The sequence below is a fragment of the Augochlora pura genome, chromosome 2, assembly GCF_028453695.1.
Source record: "Augochlora pura isolate Apur16 chromosome 2, APUR_v2.2.1, whole genome shotgun sequence".
Lineage (NCBI taxonomy): Eukaryota > Metazoa > Arthropoda > Insecta > Hymenoptera > Halictidae > Augochlora > Augochlora pura.
The window spans coordinates 26540064-26559930 of NC_135773.1; the positions used below are offsets into that span (position 1 = coordinate 26540064).

At 37.7% G+C, this 19867-nt stretch overlaps 2 protein-coding genes across 5 annotated transcripts in view; one reads left to right on the top strand and one right to left on the bottom strand.

Moving 5' to 3' along the window:
* Nlg-4 (neuroligin 4) overlaps nucleotides 1-19867 on the top strand; it is a 401976-nt gene that overhangs the window by 247922 nt on the left and 134187 nt on the right. The window contains exon 6 of the mRNA XM_078187796.1: nucleotides 1946-2200. Coding sequence (XP_078043922.1) covers nucleotides 1946-2200 — 255 coding nt within the window. The remainder of the gene's footprint in view (nucleotides 1-1945; nucleotides 2201-19867) is intronic.
* LOC144476023 (odorant receptor 43a) lies at nucleotides 9514-14191 on the bottom strand. 4 transcript variants are annotated; one of them, XM_078192549.1, is made up of 9 exons: nucleotides 13968-14191; nucleotides 13340-13459; nucleotides 13040-13157; nucleotides 12176-12434; nucleotides 11861-11968; nucleotides 11062-11110; nucleotides 10587-10732; nucleotides 9968-10100; nucleotides 9514-9899 (listed from the first exon to the last, which is right to left on the bottom strand). In XM_078192549.1, the coding sequence occupies exons 1-9, from the start codon at nucleotides 14109-14111 to the stop codon at nucleotides 9849-9851; spliced, it is 1128 nt and encodes a 375-aa protein (XP_078048675.1). In that variant the 5' UTR covers nucleotides 14112-14191; the 3' UTR covers nucleotides 9514-9848. The 4 variants fall into 4 exon arrangements, with proteins under 4 accessions (XP_078048675.1, XP_078048666.1, XP_078048683.1 ...); XM_078192540.1 differs by having other exon boundaries at nucleotides 11062-11152; XM_078192557.1 differs by lacking the exon at nucleotides 13968-14191 and adding an exon at nucleotides 13818-13961 and having other exon boundaries at nucleotides 11062-11152.

A 19867-nucleotide genomic window follows, 5' to 3' on the forward strand; every position in this document is an offset into this window, starting at 1 on the left:
AGTATTTTGCAGCGGCGCGTCCGAGGAGGGGCATTGGTGTTGCTCATCCCGGGAATATTCAGATAAGCTACCGATTCCGAAGATTATGTCCATTTCACGTGCGTTTTCATAATGCTCTTAGGGAATAATTCGGCGAACGTTCGCCGGATCATCGGGGCGTCCGCGCGCCCGCCAGCCCGCCAGCTGAACTATAAAAACATATCGTTCTCGGCTCCCTGCCTAATTATCCATAATCGTAAAACGTTATTCAACCGCAAATCGCGATTTAATTGCGCCCCAATGCGATCGGGTTCCCGTTCGGGCGAAAACACCGCGGAAAATTCGTATCTGGTCCCGCATTCGAATGAAAAGCTTCGCTTTGATAAGCGGCGCCGTATCGATAGGCGTCAATGATTCTGTGTTACTTCGCTATACGAAAATCACGGCGATATTATTCAAAACACAATTCGCGGGTAAATCACTTATTACGCTGCGCGACAAACAATTTTGTATTTCAGTAATCAGAGGGCGATTCTCGTAGATTTTCGTGCATTTGTATATGTGGTTTCTTTGCAACGCTTTTAACTTTTGGAAAATTGAATTTTCAAATGTGCTTTTTAAAATAGAACACATTAGAATTGATTTTTTAAATTTTATTTTATGGCATATTTCGTTCGACCAAAAACCAGTCGTGCCTAAGGGGTTAAAGAAACTTTAAAGAACGAATAAATGCTAATTAACGCATAGTGAAAGAAATCATGGCACAAGCGTTTAATGGCTGTTAATTTAATCCTTGAAACAACAAGTGGAAAACTTGGCACAAAAAAATTATTCAACATCCTGAAAAATCTGAAAAATCTGAAAAATCTGAAAATCCGGGTTATCGATCCACCCTATATTTCGAGCGAGGCCGCACGCCTTTGTATTCTTCCATTTTTCCGATACTTTTTTAAAATTTCCGCCAGCAACATCGACTCTGCAAATCAAAGAAGCGCTGTTCGCCGTGCCGCGGTGTTTTATAAAAATCTCGCAGCGACCCGATGGAAAGGCAATACACGCGCGCGTCATACGGAACCGAATTTCTGTCGCGAGTGAAGAATAGAATTCCGTTTGTCGATTTCATCATCGTCATTGTCGTTGACGGAATTGCTTTGCCGAAACTTGCAATTTTCGTGGATGGTGCCTCAAAGTGGCGCGCTACGCTACGGAAACGCCATCGTTCCAAGCGTGTCGCATCAGGAAAATTGTTCCGAATAATGAAGCTGCTAGCAGAACTTTCTCCCCGGGCGTGACGCCGGACGCTGGTTGGTAGGTAGGCCTGGCCTGTGTGTCGTTAATAAAAAGTACCGAGAGCCCGTGTCGCGATTCCGCTCACGGTTGCTTGAATTTCGTTCCGCGTCGCGCTCGGGCACACCGATGAATATCATCGTATGCAGTTATAGCGCGATTCGCGTTTAATCGTTGTCCAACGAGGCAGCGCTGCGTGGCGGCGCATTTTTCGGATCCTCCCGGCGCCGATCACCGTGTCAGAATTATTTCTGTCACACCCGCGGCAGACGTTTTTATCCCGCGTTTTTATTAGAACTCGATACGTTGAGTGCTCGCTAATTGCTTTTACATTCGAATAAACTCTATGACGTTCAACCGAATTGGAATATACGCCGTTTGTAATCGATATCTATGACAATGCGGTGCTCTGTGCGGATATTGTTGCGTCGAGATTGTTATGTTGTAACAATAACCTCGCCTTACTACGAAAATGTGATTTAATTCACAAAATATATAATTTACTAACCATTACGAAATCAGTAGTTCGACTTTCAAGAGTTTCAAGCTTCGGAAAGAGTTTCTAAACCTCAAAAAGTGTAATTTTGAGTTTCTAAATTCAAAAGATTGTGCATCAACATTTAAAAAATTAGCTTGTAATTCACAGGTAATCGTAAATATATTTGTCACGACGTTCCAGGTGGTGAATGAGTATACAGACTGGGAGCGTACAGTTCAGCACCCCATAAACACGAAAGATGCTTGCGTCCAGGCGCTCAGCGACGCTCAATTCGTGGCACCATTGGTTCAAACTGGTGACCTATTCACTCTTCGACACACGAAGAAACCTAACAATCCTCACGTCATACCCATAATCGAGACAGACAAGGAGCCGATGCCTAAAACGTATTTTTACGTCTTCGATTACCAGATGAAGGAAGGCGACTACACACAGGTAAGTGACGTCGTCGCCTTTTATAACAAACGATATCGTGTATAGTCATCGTATTACGTGTGTATTACATCGTATTACATTACGACCAAGCTCCTGCTATCACATTTATTAAAATACTTCATTATTACTAATACCTTATTTACTAAAATATTTTATTATTACAAAAGCGAACTCTTTCGAGTGAAATAATAATCGCCGGCTAAATAACGTCGGAGCTCTTCCTCCATCCCCTTAGACTATTATTTATCGATGAACTTCGTAAATTCGCAAAGTTACGTCAAAGTAAATTTTCGCTAACCGTAATTATCGGAAGCGGACAAGCGCTTCATTGAAAACATTTTCCAGGCGCATTTGCCAGAAGTGGTTTTATCAGTGGCCCGATATAAATCATTGATATCTGTGCATTCGATTACGAGACCGTTTAAAGATGTATTGCAAAGCGAACGATTTCACCGAGATAATTAGATACGGGACGGGTACGGCGCGTGCGCCAAGACAAACTAATTATACGTCATTAATAAAATCCGTCTCTGTGTTAGGTGAAGTGTGCGTTGCCATTGACTTCTCCCCCGTGCTGTCCAGGTAGCGGTGTAGTTACTCCGCAGCAACTGATAGGCGGCAGGCGTTACTTGCTCGTTACGCCGCGTGCAATTTCCCCGGCTCATAAATTCGAAATTTAATATTCTACGAGGAAACCTCGCGCGCGCACGCTTCCTTCGCGAAAGAATGCTTGAAATTGTGCGCGGCGCTCGTTTGCTTCGTCTACGGAGAATAAAAGAATTCACGGCGCGAACAGGGATGCACGTTAGTATATTCGTTTATGAGGTGCTTCTCGTTTCTCCCTCTTCTTTGACGGAATGGCCCGACTAAATTATACACCATCGTCGGTTCTCTAATAATAGAACCGCTAAGAGGATGAAGATTAAATTGCGCAACGGACAAGCCAAGTTTTAGAAAGCCCGGTATATTATTTTAATGTTGGTGCCATTTAATGTGTGGTGCCTTGTTCGTTTCCTTCCGCGTGCCTGCTAATAAAATAAAGGATCATTAATCGCGAAAGATCAAGTCACCTATCACACCGCGCAGTAGACATCGTCACCCTGTCTTCAGAAAATAAACACAGGAAGGTGATGAATAAAATTACACGAAGGCTGGGAAGTATGCATTCTTTGCATTTGTTTAGATCTTGCATGGGATTTTTTTCATTATATATTCATCATTATATGTATATAAATTATATTCTACGTTCGAACGAGCAATTGTTGAAAGTAAGAGAATCTGCACTGTAATTTCGCATGCCGTCCGTCCGACGTAAAAATTGTTGATGCGAAACTATTCAACCACGGACAATTAATTTCTGCTGAATCGGCGCAGCTGAATGCTCCGGCGGTGTTTTAGTGGAGCCCAAAGCAAAGCTCTTTTTTTCCGTACATGTTGAACCGCTGACCGTAGAATTTGAGGCACGGCAAAATTACGGGAGCGTGGTAACTTCTGCGGCGAGGTAAAATTTATTGGGAGGGGAGAGGTGAGCTTAGGCGTTCTACTAAACCGAGGAACTTCCAACTGGCTTTTATAGTTGAACAAATATAATTGTCCGAGAACGGTAATTTATTCGCTTCTACGTTCATCCAAGTAACGCCGTTTGAAAATGTTTACCACGCATCGGTATTGGCCGGGCATAACCAAAGCAACGATTTCATCGAGCCGGAGATATGAAAATAATAAACTTAATTAAATTATGCGGTTCTTTTCGATGCGTCGAATTTCAAATGGCAGACAATTTCTGTACAATATAATTCATTCATATTGGCCGACAGTCTTCTTATAATATGATCAATTTAGATTAGTCGACAATTATCTTATAAAATAATTCATTTAAATACGTACGTCCACTCGGAAATTGGGAAATTTTTATAATAGTAGTCGCGTTCATTTAACCACGTTCAATGAATCGTTTAATATATATTCTATATATTAATGTGTCTCTTTAATTAGTACTATCCAAAGTAAAATTAATCTGTCACATCTGTTTTGCGCATGCGAATAATTTCTATGTTCTACAAATCATCGACATCGACATCGACATCGACATCGACATTAAATAAGCGAACTCATTATTGCCAGCATAAAAAGTGGTCGTAAATAGAAAATTCTTGTTGCGTCAACAATTTTAAAACGTTTGATTACTATCGTGTCCCAAGTATCGCGAAATTATTTGAAATAATTACTTCCCCGAATACAGATATTAAATAAACGTAGCCGCATTAATAATTAATCATTTCCAATACAAATCAGTATTCACGCGTACCACTTGTAATCTGTAAACATAAATTCAATATTCTGCAATCATTGCATACATTAATTTATTGTTACCGTTATAGCTAAAAGTGGGTCTGCTGATAAATAATAAATTGGTCGGGAGTCGATCGCGAATAATATATTTCTATAGATCGATCACCTGTTCCGCAGCAATTATAATTATTAAGTCCCTCTCGTTTCTGATTTTGTGAAGGAAAACATTCGGGAAGGCTACTAATAGAAGAGATAACTCATTTTAAACTTTTCCGTATACGATGTGTGATTTACTGAATTAATCGATGTAAAATGTGTCAACAGCTTATTTCTTTTTATTAAAAACTTTTTCGTATGCGATTTGAGATTTACTGAATTAATAGATATCAAACGTTTCAACAGCTTTTCCTTTTCTCTTTATCAAAGTTGTAGCACTTCCAGAGAATTATTACAGCGAGAGGAAATTATTACTGTCCGTACACATCTTAGTATCCTCGATGTAGCTTACTTATTGAATAATTCGAAAAGTAAATTTCCTCTTTCGCAAGAAATTTTCTGCCGCGCTCGTCGCAGTGTATTCAGCGGGTAATTTCATAAGAATTTTCCTCCGTGGAAGTTCGCGCGACCTAAAATACAATAAATCCCCGGCGAAGTTCGCCAAGTTATTATCCCACTTTCCGAATTACGGTAACGGAGAACAACGTATTAGGTCGGAGAAGCATGGCCGAATCCACCCAATTATAGTAATCAATATTTATTGCCCTAGCGCAAACACAACTCGGGGCAAACATTTTTAAAATCCTGTCAATCAGTCGAACAAACATTGCGCTAAACAATTAATATGATACTTGTGATTCCAGCGAGGCATTTGGTCTATAGATACATTGTGTTTGATCTATAGTACCTTAATTACCATAGCTATGGAAATCGATGGAACCGCGCCGTGCGCACCGGTAACAGTTCCGCTGCGCAGATCGACCGATTTCAAAGAAAAGTATATAAAATATAAAAATATATTCAAATTACTAAGATCACTGTTTACAATCTTAATATATTAAATTTCAAATTAATATGGTATAATTTATGAAATTTTATTCACAAATATTTATTTATGGATGTACGTTCGTAAGGTATTGCTTCATTTGCCATCTCACGATGCCATAAGTTTACACTATTGTAACATTCAGTGTGCATGTTACCATTGTCTGATTCTAATTCATTTCAAACTCTATAGTTTCGACATTTATCGGACATACGTCAGCTCCAACGCGAAATGCGACATCATTATTGTTATATTTTAATTCTGAATATTCGCGGTCCGATAAGTGTCGCGAATGATTATGCACATGGAAAACTTGAAACGCGACGCTCTCTATATGAGTGCACGGGACCCGAATACATATACGCATGTTGCACAGCCAGCAGTAGTAATATGTAGATAGTAAAAAAGCGCTGACTGAATGCCGTTCATTGACCAGCACAGGGGTGCTCAGGTGGGTCAATGGGACGAGGGAGTGAGATCTGGATCGGGTGCGAACGAGATAGACGCAGCGACGCTATTAAAAATCATGATTCCCTCCAAACGATGATATATCGGCAACCATTATACGCGACGAGTCGAAACAACCACGCTCGAAAGATGAAACTCTCATTCTATAAAATACACGCGAGTTCGTTGCAATAAACGGTCGCGAAATTAATACGGCAATAACCAGATTTGTCGTTTGCATGAAGTTAGTGCAGAAACACTAATACAGAAGAACAATATCAAATAGATATAATATTTAAACTATTTATTATTATGGATTTTATTAATTGTTGAATGTTCTTTGGATGTTCATAAAATAAGCGATATTTATTCAGCAGTGTTTTTCTAGAGTGCAGATCTTTATGGAAAATAGAAATTGACTGAATAATTTGTGAAGAAAAGAAAAATGAAATGAAAATTTGATTCTTATTTTGATAAAGTTAATAAGTTGAGAATGTAATGATATTATTCAATTCTTCTAGTGTCTTCAATGTTTGGTAATGTATAATACAAAATGAATCGTGACAAAGTCGATAATACTATGTAATCCAATAATACGATTATAAATCGATCGAAAATGGAAACTAATCCAAAATTATATCTATATCCATCGAGTAAATCAATGTTATCGAACATTATTAAATGTAATGAAACAAATACAACCAAAAATCCATTCTGACGCAGCGCACATCGATACCCGCGGAATTACAATAATTACGTCATTCACCGCCAGTGGATAATACAATAGTATTTTTAAATCAGTTCCCCGGCCAACTAATTACCGGCGTTATTCCGAGTTCATGAATGAACAGAAATCGACGGGAACGGTAAACGCAAATGATCACTATCGTAAATAATCTGCTGGATTACGGCGATCATTGATTTGTAATTAAACGATATGAAAGTTGAACGACGCGCACTCCCAATGATTGAAAACCGTCGATCGATCATTCGTCTCATTTAATTACTCGACCGCTATTGCTATTTTCGAGTCATCGTTCCGTACGAGCGTATACAACTGTACTTCGAAATCTATAATTATCGCGAAATGATGGTTCGCCGAGACACGGTGCACGCCGCCGAGGCTGTAATAAAATTCTCTTTATATTCAGAATGTCCCTTGCATACCATATCTATGTTTCACGAATATTCCGCGATGATTTCATACTCCCGCCACACGGAGTTTCGTTGATTTTTCCGTATTTTGTTCAACGCAAACAAATAGAGTTTAATTTGCCCGACTCTTTCAGGAGAAGGTTTATTGACCTATATCTCTGTGTTTTCCGCCCATATTTTTCCCCTATGCGTTTATAGGAATTCATGCTGAGCCGGTCACGCATTTCTATAGCGAGCATCGTAAACAATGCGTACGGTCGCGTAGAAGGAATAATAAAAGTGATTGATTTAACGTAACATTGCACTAAGGATTCGTATTATTTCTATATTGACTAGAATTGAACGCGGAACATGTCAGCTGAATTGTTTCCAAAATCTTGAAAAATTAATAAACTAATAGCTCTGTGCGATCGGCAAATTTCTCTGATTGGTGTACTTGCTGGGAGATGGCACAATTACTGTCACGAGGCAAGGGCTCGCTTGTCCTATGACACTTTTATTTGTAAATAAGGAGACCAATAATATATATGTGGAACAAAGTCCTATATAATATAATTTATAACATTTAGTATTACAAATACTACGAACTTCTTTTCTATTATACTTGTGATAATGATGTTATAGTAATATTCCCAACACTCCATCAACTTCATATTTGCAATACTTGCACTTCAACATCACGTTCTACAATCATTTACACATCAATTATCTTCTTCTCTAAATCTATAACTAACGCAAACTCTAAAAATGAAGGCATTATTTAAGAAGGCGTATGTGACTTGCCATGTCGTTGACAGAAAGTCGTAGATACCAATGGAAGTTGTTCGAAATGAATATAATAAATAATGTGAAAAATTGCGCTTTGTATTTTTTATTTTCATTCAACACCCGTTTCATGGTTTCTAATATAAAGATCCATAGTCTAAGAATAACCCTTATTTCGATAATATTTCTAGCGTAGGCTATAATTCCGTCAGCTAGTTTATGTGCAAATTGCAAACATTATAATATTTTTAGAGAGACTTTTTCACCCGTCTCGTTCGTCGCGATCCACCGTTCATTTCGACAAAGTTAACGCAGCACTGCGGCGAACGGAAGAAAAGCGCCGCTTTATGCGACCGTCCCAATAATTCGTGAACCATTGCGGTCGCAATCGGTTGACCATTTAACGATATTCATCGCTGTCGGCTCTGACGCTGAATAATTTGCGTGCCTCGTGGACTCATCAGCTGAATATACATGCACATATCCGCGTGAACGCGATTATCGTTTCGTTCAAGCCCTCCGTGAAATGTAGAAATTGTCCAAGTCACCGGAGAGACGACGATTCGTTCGGCACCACCGGAAGCATCTATCCCCCGAACAACAATGCGTCATAAGAAAATATAAAAAAAGAGGTCTTGTTCGTGTTCGACAGGAAAATAAAATCGCCACATAACAGTAACATTGGCGGCGGCGCGCATCCTCAAAATTGCGCCATGAAATATTTACAGTGCCTCGTGAACAGATAAATAAATAAACGAGCTGAATCCGAGCAATCGATGACGATCACGCTTCGGCGCGGCGACCCGATCTGCAAATTAAACTGGATGAATAAATAAAACCGCTGTGCATATTTCTCGCGGAACAAGTTGTTGTTAATTCCGATGATAGCCCCGGTCATGTGTGGCTTTCAAAGTTGGAAGCGGTCATTCGTGCGTTTTGTTGCGTCATGATTTGATGCCTTGATGCCTACAATCAGCTCATTGTTAGTGTTGTATGCCGATTTTTCACGAATGTAAATGAAGAACTTCTATTTTGGACTTTTTTACTGTTTTCTGCTCCTTTAATTTTCTGGCGAGATCTATTAACTTAAGAATATAATTGTATAATTAATTTACAGTATTGAATAAAACTGAACTTCCACATGCGAGTCGCATTTAATTAATACTATATTCAATGTTGAATTTGTGTGTCGCGAGTGACATGTTCTATACATATTGTACCATATACTTTATATTGTTAGAGATTTTTGGGACAACTTGTGGAGTCTATATCCTGTGCGATATCATCATTGTATAACATAAAACAGTGCAATTCTATAATCAATTGCTGTTATTATATAATCAATTTTTATTCTGATTTAAAAATAAACACGTGTATAAACTATGTTATTTTGTTATTTATATTAGGGTTTTGTTTTTCCTAAAATAATAATCAAAAATGAAAAGAATCTCTAACACGAGAGACATGATTTTTACAGCGCTCGCGTTATCATTGACAACCGACGTATATGTATACGTGTGCTAGTGGCAGCAAATTGTAAGTGAAAAAGCCGCATTTTTTATCTGTATTAAGGTTTTGTATTTATTCACGTGACAGACTAGAGTGGAAAGAGTATCTATAACGCCTGAATATATATTTTCATTCATCGAGTGCATAAAGTGCACAAACACAATTGTTCGTTTCATTATTACAAGTGGAAAAATAGGTAATCGCTCTATACTTGCTACAGCTACTATGTCATTCATTAAACATTCTATCGTCCACAACAAATACGTGTAATTAATGCTTACTGACTGCTCGCATGTTTCTATTTGCACGGTTCCTTTCGCTGCTCTTGCATCAAACATGACCTCGCTTCGCGGCGTATCGGTTAATATTGTACCCTACTAAACACGTTCAGACTTACACTGTAGAAGAATCGAAGGGATTTGACATTTAGCCGAGAAACTACTGCGTGGAATAGAGCATCGTGAAATACGACATCGATGTCTCCAGTATCTGAAACAATTCATGATAAGAAGTAATGAGAAAGCTTCGGAAAGTCGTTGATGCTGTTGTTGCCTTACCGTGGCGAATTTCTCCGACGATATCGTTATAACGTTGGCAAATACAAGTGCGGTCGGCTCCATACATTTGCGCATAATTAAGAGCAATATTTTCTGGTTTGAGACCGATCCTACGTACCATTTACCGGAATACCTGGGATTATAAATATGTAATTAATGTATATCACAATTAAAATAATAGAACGGAATTATAATTATAAAAATTACGGAATTATAATAATAAAAAATATAATTATTAATAATAAATAATTATTAAATTTTTAATTATTAAATTTTTTTCTTACACATTAGCGGAAATTATTTATTTTTATATATCATATGATCAATTATAATATTTTGAACTCACTAACAAGTCATCTAGAAAAAGATATAATTATTTTGTACACTGTAACATTGAAACCAGTAAATGTGACTACTGAAGAAATATGCCCCCGAATAATTATAAATAATCCGCAAAACAGTATTTAATTTATTTAAATCATATAAGAATTATTCAGTTAATTCTTTAAGGGAAGGTTACTACACAAAAATAAAATATTAGCGCGTAGATGGAATGTAATTACTGATATTGTGATCATGGAATGATTAAATGTAAGGAAATTTTGTTAGTTATACTCACATCTGTCGAAAGACATTTGAACTAACATCTATGAGCTTCTGTGCCGACAGAGCGTTAAAGAACATGTCGGACAACACACCACAGATGTGTATGATCGCCGTGGCGATTAAATCAATGCTTTCCATGTTTTTAATCCTGAGGCACAACTAAATATAAATGTTCGTAAGTAATGGACATTGTAATACAAGTTTCCACACTACCAGGTGAATTAAATGTAGTATGTAAAATAAGAGCACTATTAATTTAATTCTCGTTATTCGAAAAAAAGATAATCCTAATCATACTACTCATTGAAGATCTATCAAAGATGACATAACCTTAAATTATAAATTATATGCCTTATAATGGCATATGTACGACAAATTTATCTACCCATAAACTTAATGTATATCTATATTGAAATGAAAGGTTTTACATGTGAATAATGATGTCTTAGAAAATAAATATGTCAGTTAAATAACATACATGAACTTACGTTAACCAACAAGTTGCCGATGATGAAGATACATAGGAGCAACAGCAAACTGAAAGCCGCAGAATAATAGCTATTTACAGTATCGATGTACCTTGAATAACGATTAAAAAAATGAAATTGAATATCATTTGCGAAATAATTTTACAGATTTCAAAATTGTAACCACATTAATTACCGGTGATTAGTGAGTACCATTAAAAAATCTGTTTTAATGCCGAGAAGTGTGCACAATAACAGTTCAATTATCAATCAACAGACTAGTTACTGCAAAATTTTATTTATAAAGCTTCCTTCTATCCTAGCATAGTCATTTGAAGATTATAGATAGGGGTTCGATAAGTAATGTGTTACTACTAAACCTACCATGTCGTTCAAAATAACCGGATACACAATTTTTCATTTCAATATTGTTACAATTATTAAATCTCTTCCATCAGAAAGAATTTAATAAATTTCATAAATCAAAAATATTCTATAATTTAATACTTGGTTTATCGAATGCGTCATTTTGATACGTTTCACATTCTTTAATATTTTTTGATTTTATATTGATTTTGTATTATATATTATATAGATTATTGAAATTATAGAGATAAATTTATGAAGAATTTATCTAATAAATTTATTTCACTGACATATGTTACATTGTATATTATAATAAAAATCATTAAAAATCTGACTGTGCTTCTTAATTTCACGAAACAACATAAAATTGCCGCATTCACTGCTCGACAAACCTAGTGTTAAATTATTAATGCTCAGTGATTTTAGCGTGCAATTGTTCAGGAAATGTACTAACTGCATAATCTGTTTGTGTTGCTCGATGATGCGGACGAAAGCAACTTTCACTTTGTCGTCTTCAACAGGTTTCTCCGAACCATAATGAAACATGTGTTCCAAACGATGTCTACAGACAATATATTCAAGAAATAAAATAATACAATAATTTGCGAGTTAGATTCAAAGATTGATCATTAAATATTTAATCGAGCACGCTAATTATTTATCCGTGCCATTAAACGATCGCTAAAGCTTACCTGATCGGTTCAGACAAAATCGAAGTTCTACAAAAGTATTCGTCACTGTATATTCTGTATGTATTCTGACTACTCACCCAAAAATGGCGAACATCCCGCACGCGTGATAAACTAGCATGTTGAACTGCAAGTTTGTGGCGAATTGGATCATGCACGCCATGCAGACGGAGACATTTAGAAACATCATAATAAGCGAGTAATGTTTCTCTCGATCGACAAAGAATTCACCATCGATCGGCTGACGGTCGCGACTGATGTTCAACGCAAACAGATTGTTCAGTATCCCTGGCGTGGCTTGGAAGATAACAAAGGACGACATCATTGGATATCCATACCCTGGAACCAGGCGCGTTGATACATATACAGACTCGCTTAAATAAATCAGCTATTTACTACAGGCGTACTCTAAAAGTATCTGTAGCTGCCTTATTTGCCATTGGCTGAAAGTCTAAGAATCGTCTAAGAATCGGATAGATGGGAAGCGAATCGGTTGTTAAAACTGTAGAAAACTTTGCTATAAGATTAACCCTTCGCACTCGAAGCTGTTTTTATTATATCTTACACACATTTTCTGATCTTTGATATTTCTATTTTATAATTTATTTTGATTTATGTATACTCTAAATATAAACAATAGTTATATGACATTAGATTATTCTATTATAATTATTTTGAGAAATAGTCTAGCAATTGTTAGTGGGGCCTTATTTTTTCTAAGTGTGTGAATGAGAATGTATATGTATAATGAATGAATGGTTAAGATAGCAATGTAAAGTTAGGTTTTTGTAAACCAAGTCCAATTTCTTGGCCGTGAAAATAAAGGCTGAAAATAAATAAATATATATAATGATAATTAAATCAACGTGGAAATAAAAGGACGGTTTAAATAATAATGCTGTCAGTTCGAAACAGACGGGTTGAGAGGAAAATTGTTGCATTACTTAAAAAGTATGATGAATATTTCCATCCATCTTTCATGACAGCTTCAAGAATGTGGTCTTCCTTGTTCAGCGCCGCACAGTGCCAATCGTATTTTATTCTCTCCAGAAGACCCTTGAGCTGTTGAAAGTTGCTTTTATTTATTCAAAAAAATTCTCGCTGAGTATTAACACGCTACCGATTGCAAAATATTTCGGAAGATTAGAAATTTTCGCTGGCAAAAACAGTAAAAACGCGTAATATAGATTTTCTGTCCATACTATGGTATTCAAAGAGCATGACATAATTAGTACACTATTTACCCTTTCTAAGTTGACCCAACAGTTGATATAGGTTATACAGACGCAAAAGGATGACAAGATGAACGGAAAGGTCTCTATAAAAACTTGCATGTCATTCCCTGATTTGATGATTCGGCCGACCTGTTCGAGCCAATTTATATCGATTATTTTGATGTAAATAAATTAGAATAAAATATTAGAGTCCGAATTGCTTGATTTAGTAAAATTAACGTCGCTTTTATATTAAAACGTCGAGCAATTTTCGTAATAAAATATCGATCGTAATAAAAAGTTAATCTTCATATTTTATGTAGTATTGGCGGTTTCAAAGTCATTTCGTGATTACAACGTACCAAGTGCTTGGCATGATGAGCCATACTATGAAATTAAATATATATATATATATATATATATATATAGTACCAATTAAAGTAAATCACACAATAATTAAAATACTGTACTTCACAATTTTCTCGTATTTCTTACAAACCGTACTCACTTTTCAAATATAATTATATATTAATTCTTTCTTCTCTTTACATAGATTTTAAATAAAAAAGCACGTTTTGATATCTTCGACAAGTTCCCAACATCGGACGTTCCGTATCGCGTACTTTTACCACAGCAATTGTGAATCTATGAATCGTACCTCAACAACGGTGAAACTTATGATTACAGTGATTACAAAAATTCTCGCAGGTATAGCTGTTATATTTGTTTGGTAGGGCCACTGTCCAATGAACTGCAAGTGAAGCCGGCAGAATTTGAAATACTGACAATCGAAGAGATCCATTCGCAGGCCGTCAACGGAACGCAACTGGCGCGCAAAAGTCCGGGTATCTCTTTTCTCCCCACCCTTTCATTGAAATTGCATTCTACCTCTAAAACTTGCAACCTATAATTTCCGATATTCCGGACTTACGTCGCGGAAGCTACAGTGCTGCTGGTAATCGTCTATAAACGCACCTAATGCAGCCGCGCGTAATTCAACAGCGCCTTCCAGCGAAAATATATTGACTTTATGGAAAAGGTTGACTCGTAGACGAAAATATTCCTCCGATTACTCGGCTCCCCTTTGTTTTTATTTTTCGTGTGAAAGTGAACACTCGCGTTGGCATTGACAACCGGTGCATACGTATACGTATAGACGCGTGTGCTGGTGGTAGCAGGTTGCAACTGCAAGAGCCGCAGTCGGTCTCCGAGGTTCCTCGAGCGCAGATCCGAATCGAGTACAGTAGCAAGTAGTGCCGTACTTGAATTATTATGGCGATTCCTGTTTGGAGGACTGGAGTGGAAAGATTTCCTGAAGGAACGAGGTACTGATTAAATCATACTTTATTCAGAGCAAAAGATTTATTTTTAACGAATTAGGTACATTTATCTTACGAGATATTTTTATGTTCGCTGAGAAAAAGTTTAACCTAATTGATCGTTGCATACCAATTTCAATTGTTATTAAATACTAATTTTAATTTACGTATTAATAGTATTTACAATTAATATATAAAAACAAATTAAATATTTCTTAGAGAAAAGTTATGTTATATCACGCGTTTTCTATAACAAAATTATATTTAAGCGTACCAATAATGTTTTTGTTATTTGTGATATGGTTTTAGTAATATAAATAAAATTTTCCAGGCGAGGAATCTATACCAATGATATTATTGTCATTTGTTATATGGTTTTAGTAATATAAAGTGAATTTTCCAGACAAAAAATCTTCGTTCCCTTATATAAATTATAATTGCTTTAATTGTTCACAAAATTGTTATGCGAAAAATAATTTTAATAAAATAGTTCTTTTTCTTCGTTCACATGACTATGACAAGTTACACGTCACGCTAACAAGGGCTTATGCGCATGAAAGATTGACGTTGTAATGTGCAGTCCAATAAATAAATGAACAAAATTTCTTCTCGCAGCATAAGAGTCGTTTCACACAAGCATACAGCTGTTTAACACGCTCTATGTTAAAAAGTATGACGGTATTGTATCGCTGTCTGAACGCTCTCATTGAATTATAATGTATGGTGGCTATCCATCATACACACGCACATATAAACTCCAATGCCCATAAAGTAGAAAATAACATAGAAAATGAGAACAACTTGTAACATAAAATAGCAGTAAAAACAAGATTTATTAAAGTAATTGGTTTCGTAAGATAATTATAATTCTTACACCTATATAATTTCCTATAGCTTTTAACTCGTTAACAACGCGTGTCTCATTTAACACTTTATCTATAAATAACATAACCTAGTGACAAGTTGAATATTTGTTATTCAAGCGTTATTTCTCCTTGTCTTAGCAAGGAAATTTCTTAGCAGTAAGAAATCGAGGTTGTATCCCTATCAATAAATTCCTGGACAGTAATCAGAATTAATTTTCAGCACTAATAATAAACTTCTATTAATCATATATTACTAACGTGGCACTCGAAGTATTAAAGCTGTCTGTATGCGTTTTTAAAAGGTTTCACAACTTGTGAACAGTAAAATACTCTAAATTTATAGAAATTCGTCGCTCTGATTTTTGTAATAAAAGAACCTACTTTGAAACAACAGTCCACGTGATCCACGTTACAGTCGCCCAATCCTACAACAGTTTAAACGCATAGCGAACGACACTCCTGCATGACAAATAAAATAAAATAAAATAAAATAATCGGGACTACGTTTTTTTCGCCCGTCGACCTATAACAAACTCGCATCGACAACTGATGATTACGCCACCTGTGTCTCCACCAATTTACCATGGAAAGCATACAGATTCCAACAAAGTCTAGTCATCCCTTGCACCATGGTCCGGTCGAAGGGTTCCGCATGGCTGCGTAGATCGTCAGCATACGGCAGCATACGGACGCGGAATAAGTTTCGAAACGAGTTTAAAACTCACGGATTGTTACGGGAACTGTCGGCAGGTTTGTTACACCGTGCTAGGGTAGAAGGGTCAGAGGGCGAGAGCTGGTTACGGTGGAGACGCGCCCGCAAGACGGCCCCCAAGTCGGTTAATCTTGGGAAATTATATTTGCGTCTGTGCACGCTGTCTGAAACTAAACAACCGCAATTCTCGCAGCTTAATTGCATTCAGCTGTGGTAATCACCGCGGGTCCGGCCAAGGATCTCTGCAACCGCCACTTTTTTCCGTAACTTTGTGGTAATTAAAGGCGAATCGGGAGGCTAAGTCGCTGGTCAGCGCTGTATAGAAAACAAGTAATTAAACAACCGACGAGATTACAATTTCCCAACTGTTCGCGAGCTCTCTTGATGCATCAATTCGATTATACCATTTGTGTCCGATGTTTAATTCCGAGATACTTTTGAATTCTTCAGTATGGCGGTTCATGGATAGGTATATCTATATTGCATGTGGATATTTATATTGCAGTTTTGCCCTTTTATTTAAGCGATTAGTCTGAAGCCACTAGGTTTAGATTAGGTAGATTTAGTTAGATTAGCTTCAGCGACTAGCTCTTATGAGATCGAGTACTATGATGTTTTATATACTATACTATACTATACTGTACTATACTATACCATACTATACTATACTATACAGGGATATCTATTTGATCGACCCAGACAATTATCTTAGAAATCGTCGATGATACTAAAAAATATTTCGAACAAAATTTGTACGGTTCTAGAAGGCACGTAATCTGATATTAACCCCTTGCACTATAATAACGAGTCACACGCGTGATACAGATTTCATGCATGATCTACTAAATATGAATATTATTGAAAGCAATGTTAGTGCAAAGGGTTTAGTCAGCAGACGCTTTCGATTTGTGTCATGAAACATACTGTAATAAACTTTGAAATAATAAATAATACGTAATTTATCCTCTTCGGGGATGTTGTCACGTATGTGTACGTTTCGTTTTCTGATAATTATAATTATTCTAAGTGTGAAGAAAATGAGAATCGGTTGAAAAACTATTTATTACAGAATCCCTCAGCAATATCAAATAGAAGCTCATCGAATAAAATGAAAGGGATGATAACAATGAAATAAAAGAGAAACATTTAAATAGATTGTTCCCTACTATAAAAATTCACCCCCGAAGAGGTTATTGATTTAAATAATCAAACATACTTTAGTGAAATACTTTTTGTTTAAATTTTATTTCGAAAACGATGCAATAATTTAATACTAGTCTCAAAACAATACAATTATTCCTGTATTAGGTATATTATTCTCCGTGCTAACACTGCGTTTCACATAACAATTTTTATTGGCATAGCATCCGAGTTACATTGAAATTACATCAGTGCCCAATGACTTATCCAAACGAATAGTGAAGCGACTGACGCTGCATCCAGTGTATATTTCCGTGTTGTCGTCTGTCTGCAGTTCAGTGTATCGTATTAAATTATGCGTATAATTAAGCCCGATGATGAAACGACGGACAATAAATAAAATATCCCAATAATTACATGCTACGCGGAGTAAATAATTATAATCGCGGCGCATTAGTACCGGTAATATGGATATTACAAGATGCACACCCGACCGATTAGCAGCTCCCGAATGCATCGAAAGCTCACCTTGCAACACCGTTACACCCAGTGGGGGCATCTCCCGCTGATTTTATCATCTATTGACATGCACGTGGGCGTTAATATTTTATTAGGTATTAATGTTGCGAGTGCTGTTCAATATTTACCGACGGCCGACACAACATCCAATTGTGGTGAATAATTACCTTGCTATTCAATTACAAACAGCTCGCACGAGAACCTCGGTCGAAACTGATAAAACATTCATTTTTGTGTAGCAGGTGGATCTACAATATGTGAAGAAGGTAGTCGGAATTTTTTCATTCGAAAGTTCTGCGATGTAGGTGTCTAAACAGTTTTTTGGGTTACGGTGAGTGGGTTTTGGAAAAAACCGTTGGTAAGTTTTATATGTCATTTAATCTTATGTTTTGCAAATGCTAACAAAGTAGATGTCCATTGCAATAAATATTACCATTTCTAATCTGACAGTACGAAACGAGTTATTCTGATTTTCTGTGGCAACGAGGTTATTATAGTTAAACGCAACGTGAAAAGAAATTGATGTTATAATCAAAGATCCGGGCATTCGGGATCGTGGAAGGGAATCACTGAAATCGAGGGTTCAGCCCGGCGAGCAGATAGTATCACGAATTATTTACGTTGCCCCGAAAGACATCGTCCCGAAGTATCCCAGTGCTGATCGCAGTAATCGCTATCAAGAAAAAGCGTGGGGAGGAAAAACGTTTCCCGAAAGCCATTCGTTGCGGACGGGAAACCCGTGGCCAAGGAAAAGACCGATCCCCGCTGTAAAATTTCGAGTCCGTCCGTGAGAAGGGAAAGTCCCCCCGTCTCTCTCTCTCTCTCTCTCTCTCTCTCTCTCTCTCTCTCTCTCTCTCTCTCTCTCTCTCTCTCTCTCTCTCTCTCTCTCTCTCCCACACCAGAATTCGTGAAAGCTTTCTCGGAGAAAGCCGCTTGTAATCCACGGCCAAAGTGAAAACTGACGTTGCGAATGGGCCCATCGATTCCGCAGGAGGGAACGAAATTCGTTGGAGAGATCGTTTCCGGGAGATTTGCGAACGTCCTCCTGGTCGATAACATCGCGCGTTGCGCGGATCGACGTCCAAAATCTACCGTAGACTAAACAGTGTTCCGCAACAAACCAGTTTTCCCGTTCTCCCCGGAGGACGGCCGGGACAAAAAGGAATCCACCTAAAGCAAATACCTATTCCATCGCACAATGAAATTTCGCGTCGCGCCGTGACGTGCGCGCGTGATTGACGGATTGTAAATAAATATTCAGTTGTGTCGAAGTTGCTCGATGATTTTTATTCTCTCCGTCCTCTGGCCATTTAATTCCGTGGATTTTAATTATCGTAGGGCCCGTCGGGGGGGGGGGGGTGGGGGGCGGGCGTAGATTTATTTCCGACGTAGTGAACGCGGATCGATCGAGACACCGGGAGCCGGACAAAGAGAGAAAGCGTGTAAGCCCCCGAATCGAATCGATTTATGCTGAATCGTTCGATCCGATGGAATTCCGACGAATACCGGGACTCCCGCGCCCGCCGATATCCCTCCGCTTCCAAGGGACCAATAAATTCTTTTCGAGGGGCACTTTATGAAAGCGTGTTTTATGCAGCCTCGAAAAAGAACGTTTCACGGCGCGTCGCCTCGTCGCGGCAATTACTCCCATTTAAAAAACTCCGCCGATTTAGATTGGGCGCGACACAACGGCGGGAAACAACAGGCGAAAAAATGACAAAAGCAAATTTGTTCTTTCTTTGGCTCGGTTCCCTCCCCTTCCCACCACCCCGGGCCGTTTTGTTGCCGGCGAGAGAAAATTCCGCGTTCCGACTAATAATCGAATTAATTGGTGGCGACTGCCAGTTCGGGGCTGAATGACGACGCGATTATTAAGAATCTCGCCGCTGCGACGCAAAAGCCAGGCCGAATTGAAATTTAATGAGGCTTCCTTTCTATGCTGTTATTCCGCGCACACACGATTGTTTCGAAGATACGCGGTTCCCGGTGACTTTTTCAAATG

Excerpts from the sequence above, each read along its gene's own strand:
- LOC144476023 (XM_078192540.1), bottom strand. The coding sequence starts at position 14,111 with ATGGATCTCTTCGATTGTCAGTATTTCAAATTCTGCCGGCTTCACTTG. Across the intron at positions 11,969-12,175 it reads GGGATGTTCGCCATTTTTGG|ACATCGTTTGGAACACATGT; the intron begins GTGAGTAGTCAG and ends TATTGTCTGTAG. Across the intron at positions 10,733-11,061 it reads TCGGCAACTTGTTGGTTAAC|TTGTGCCTCAGGATTAAAAA; the intron begins GTAAGTTCATGT and ends ATTTATATTTAG.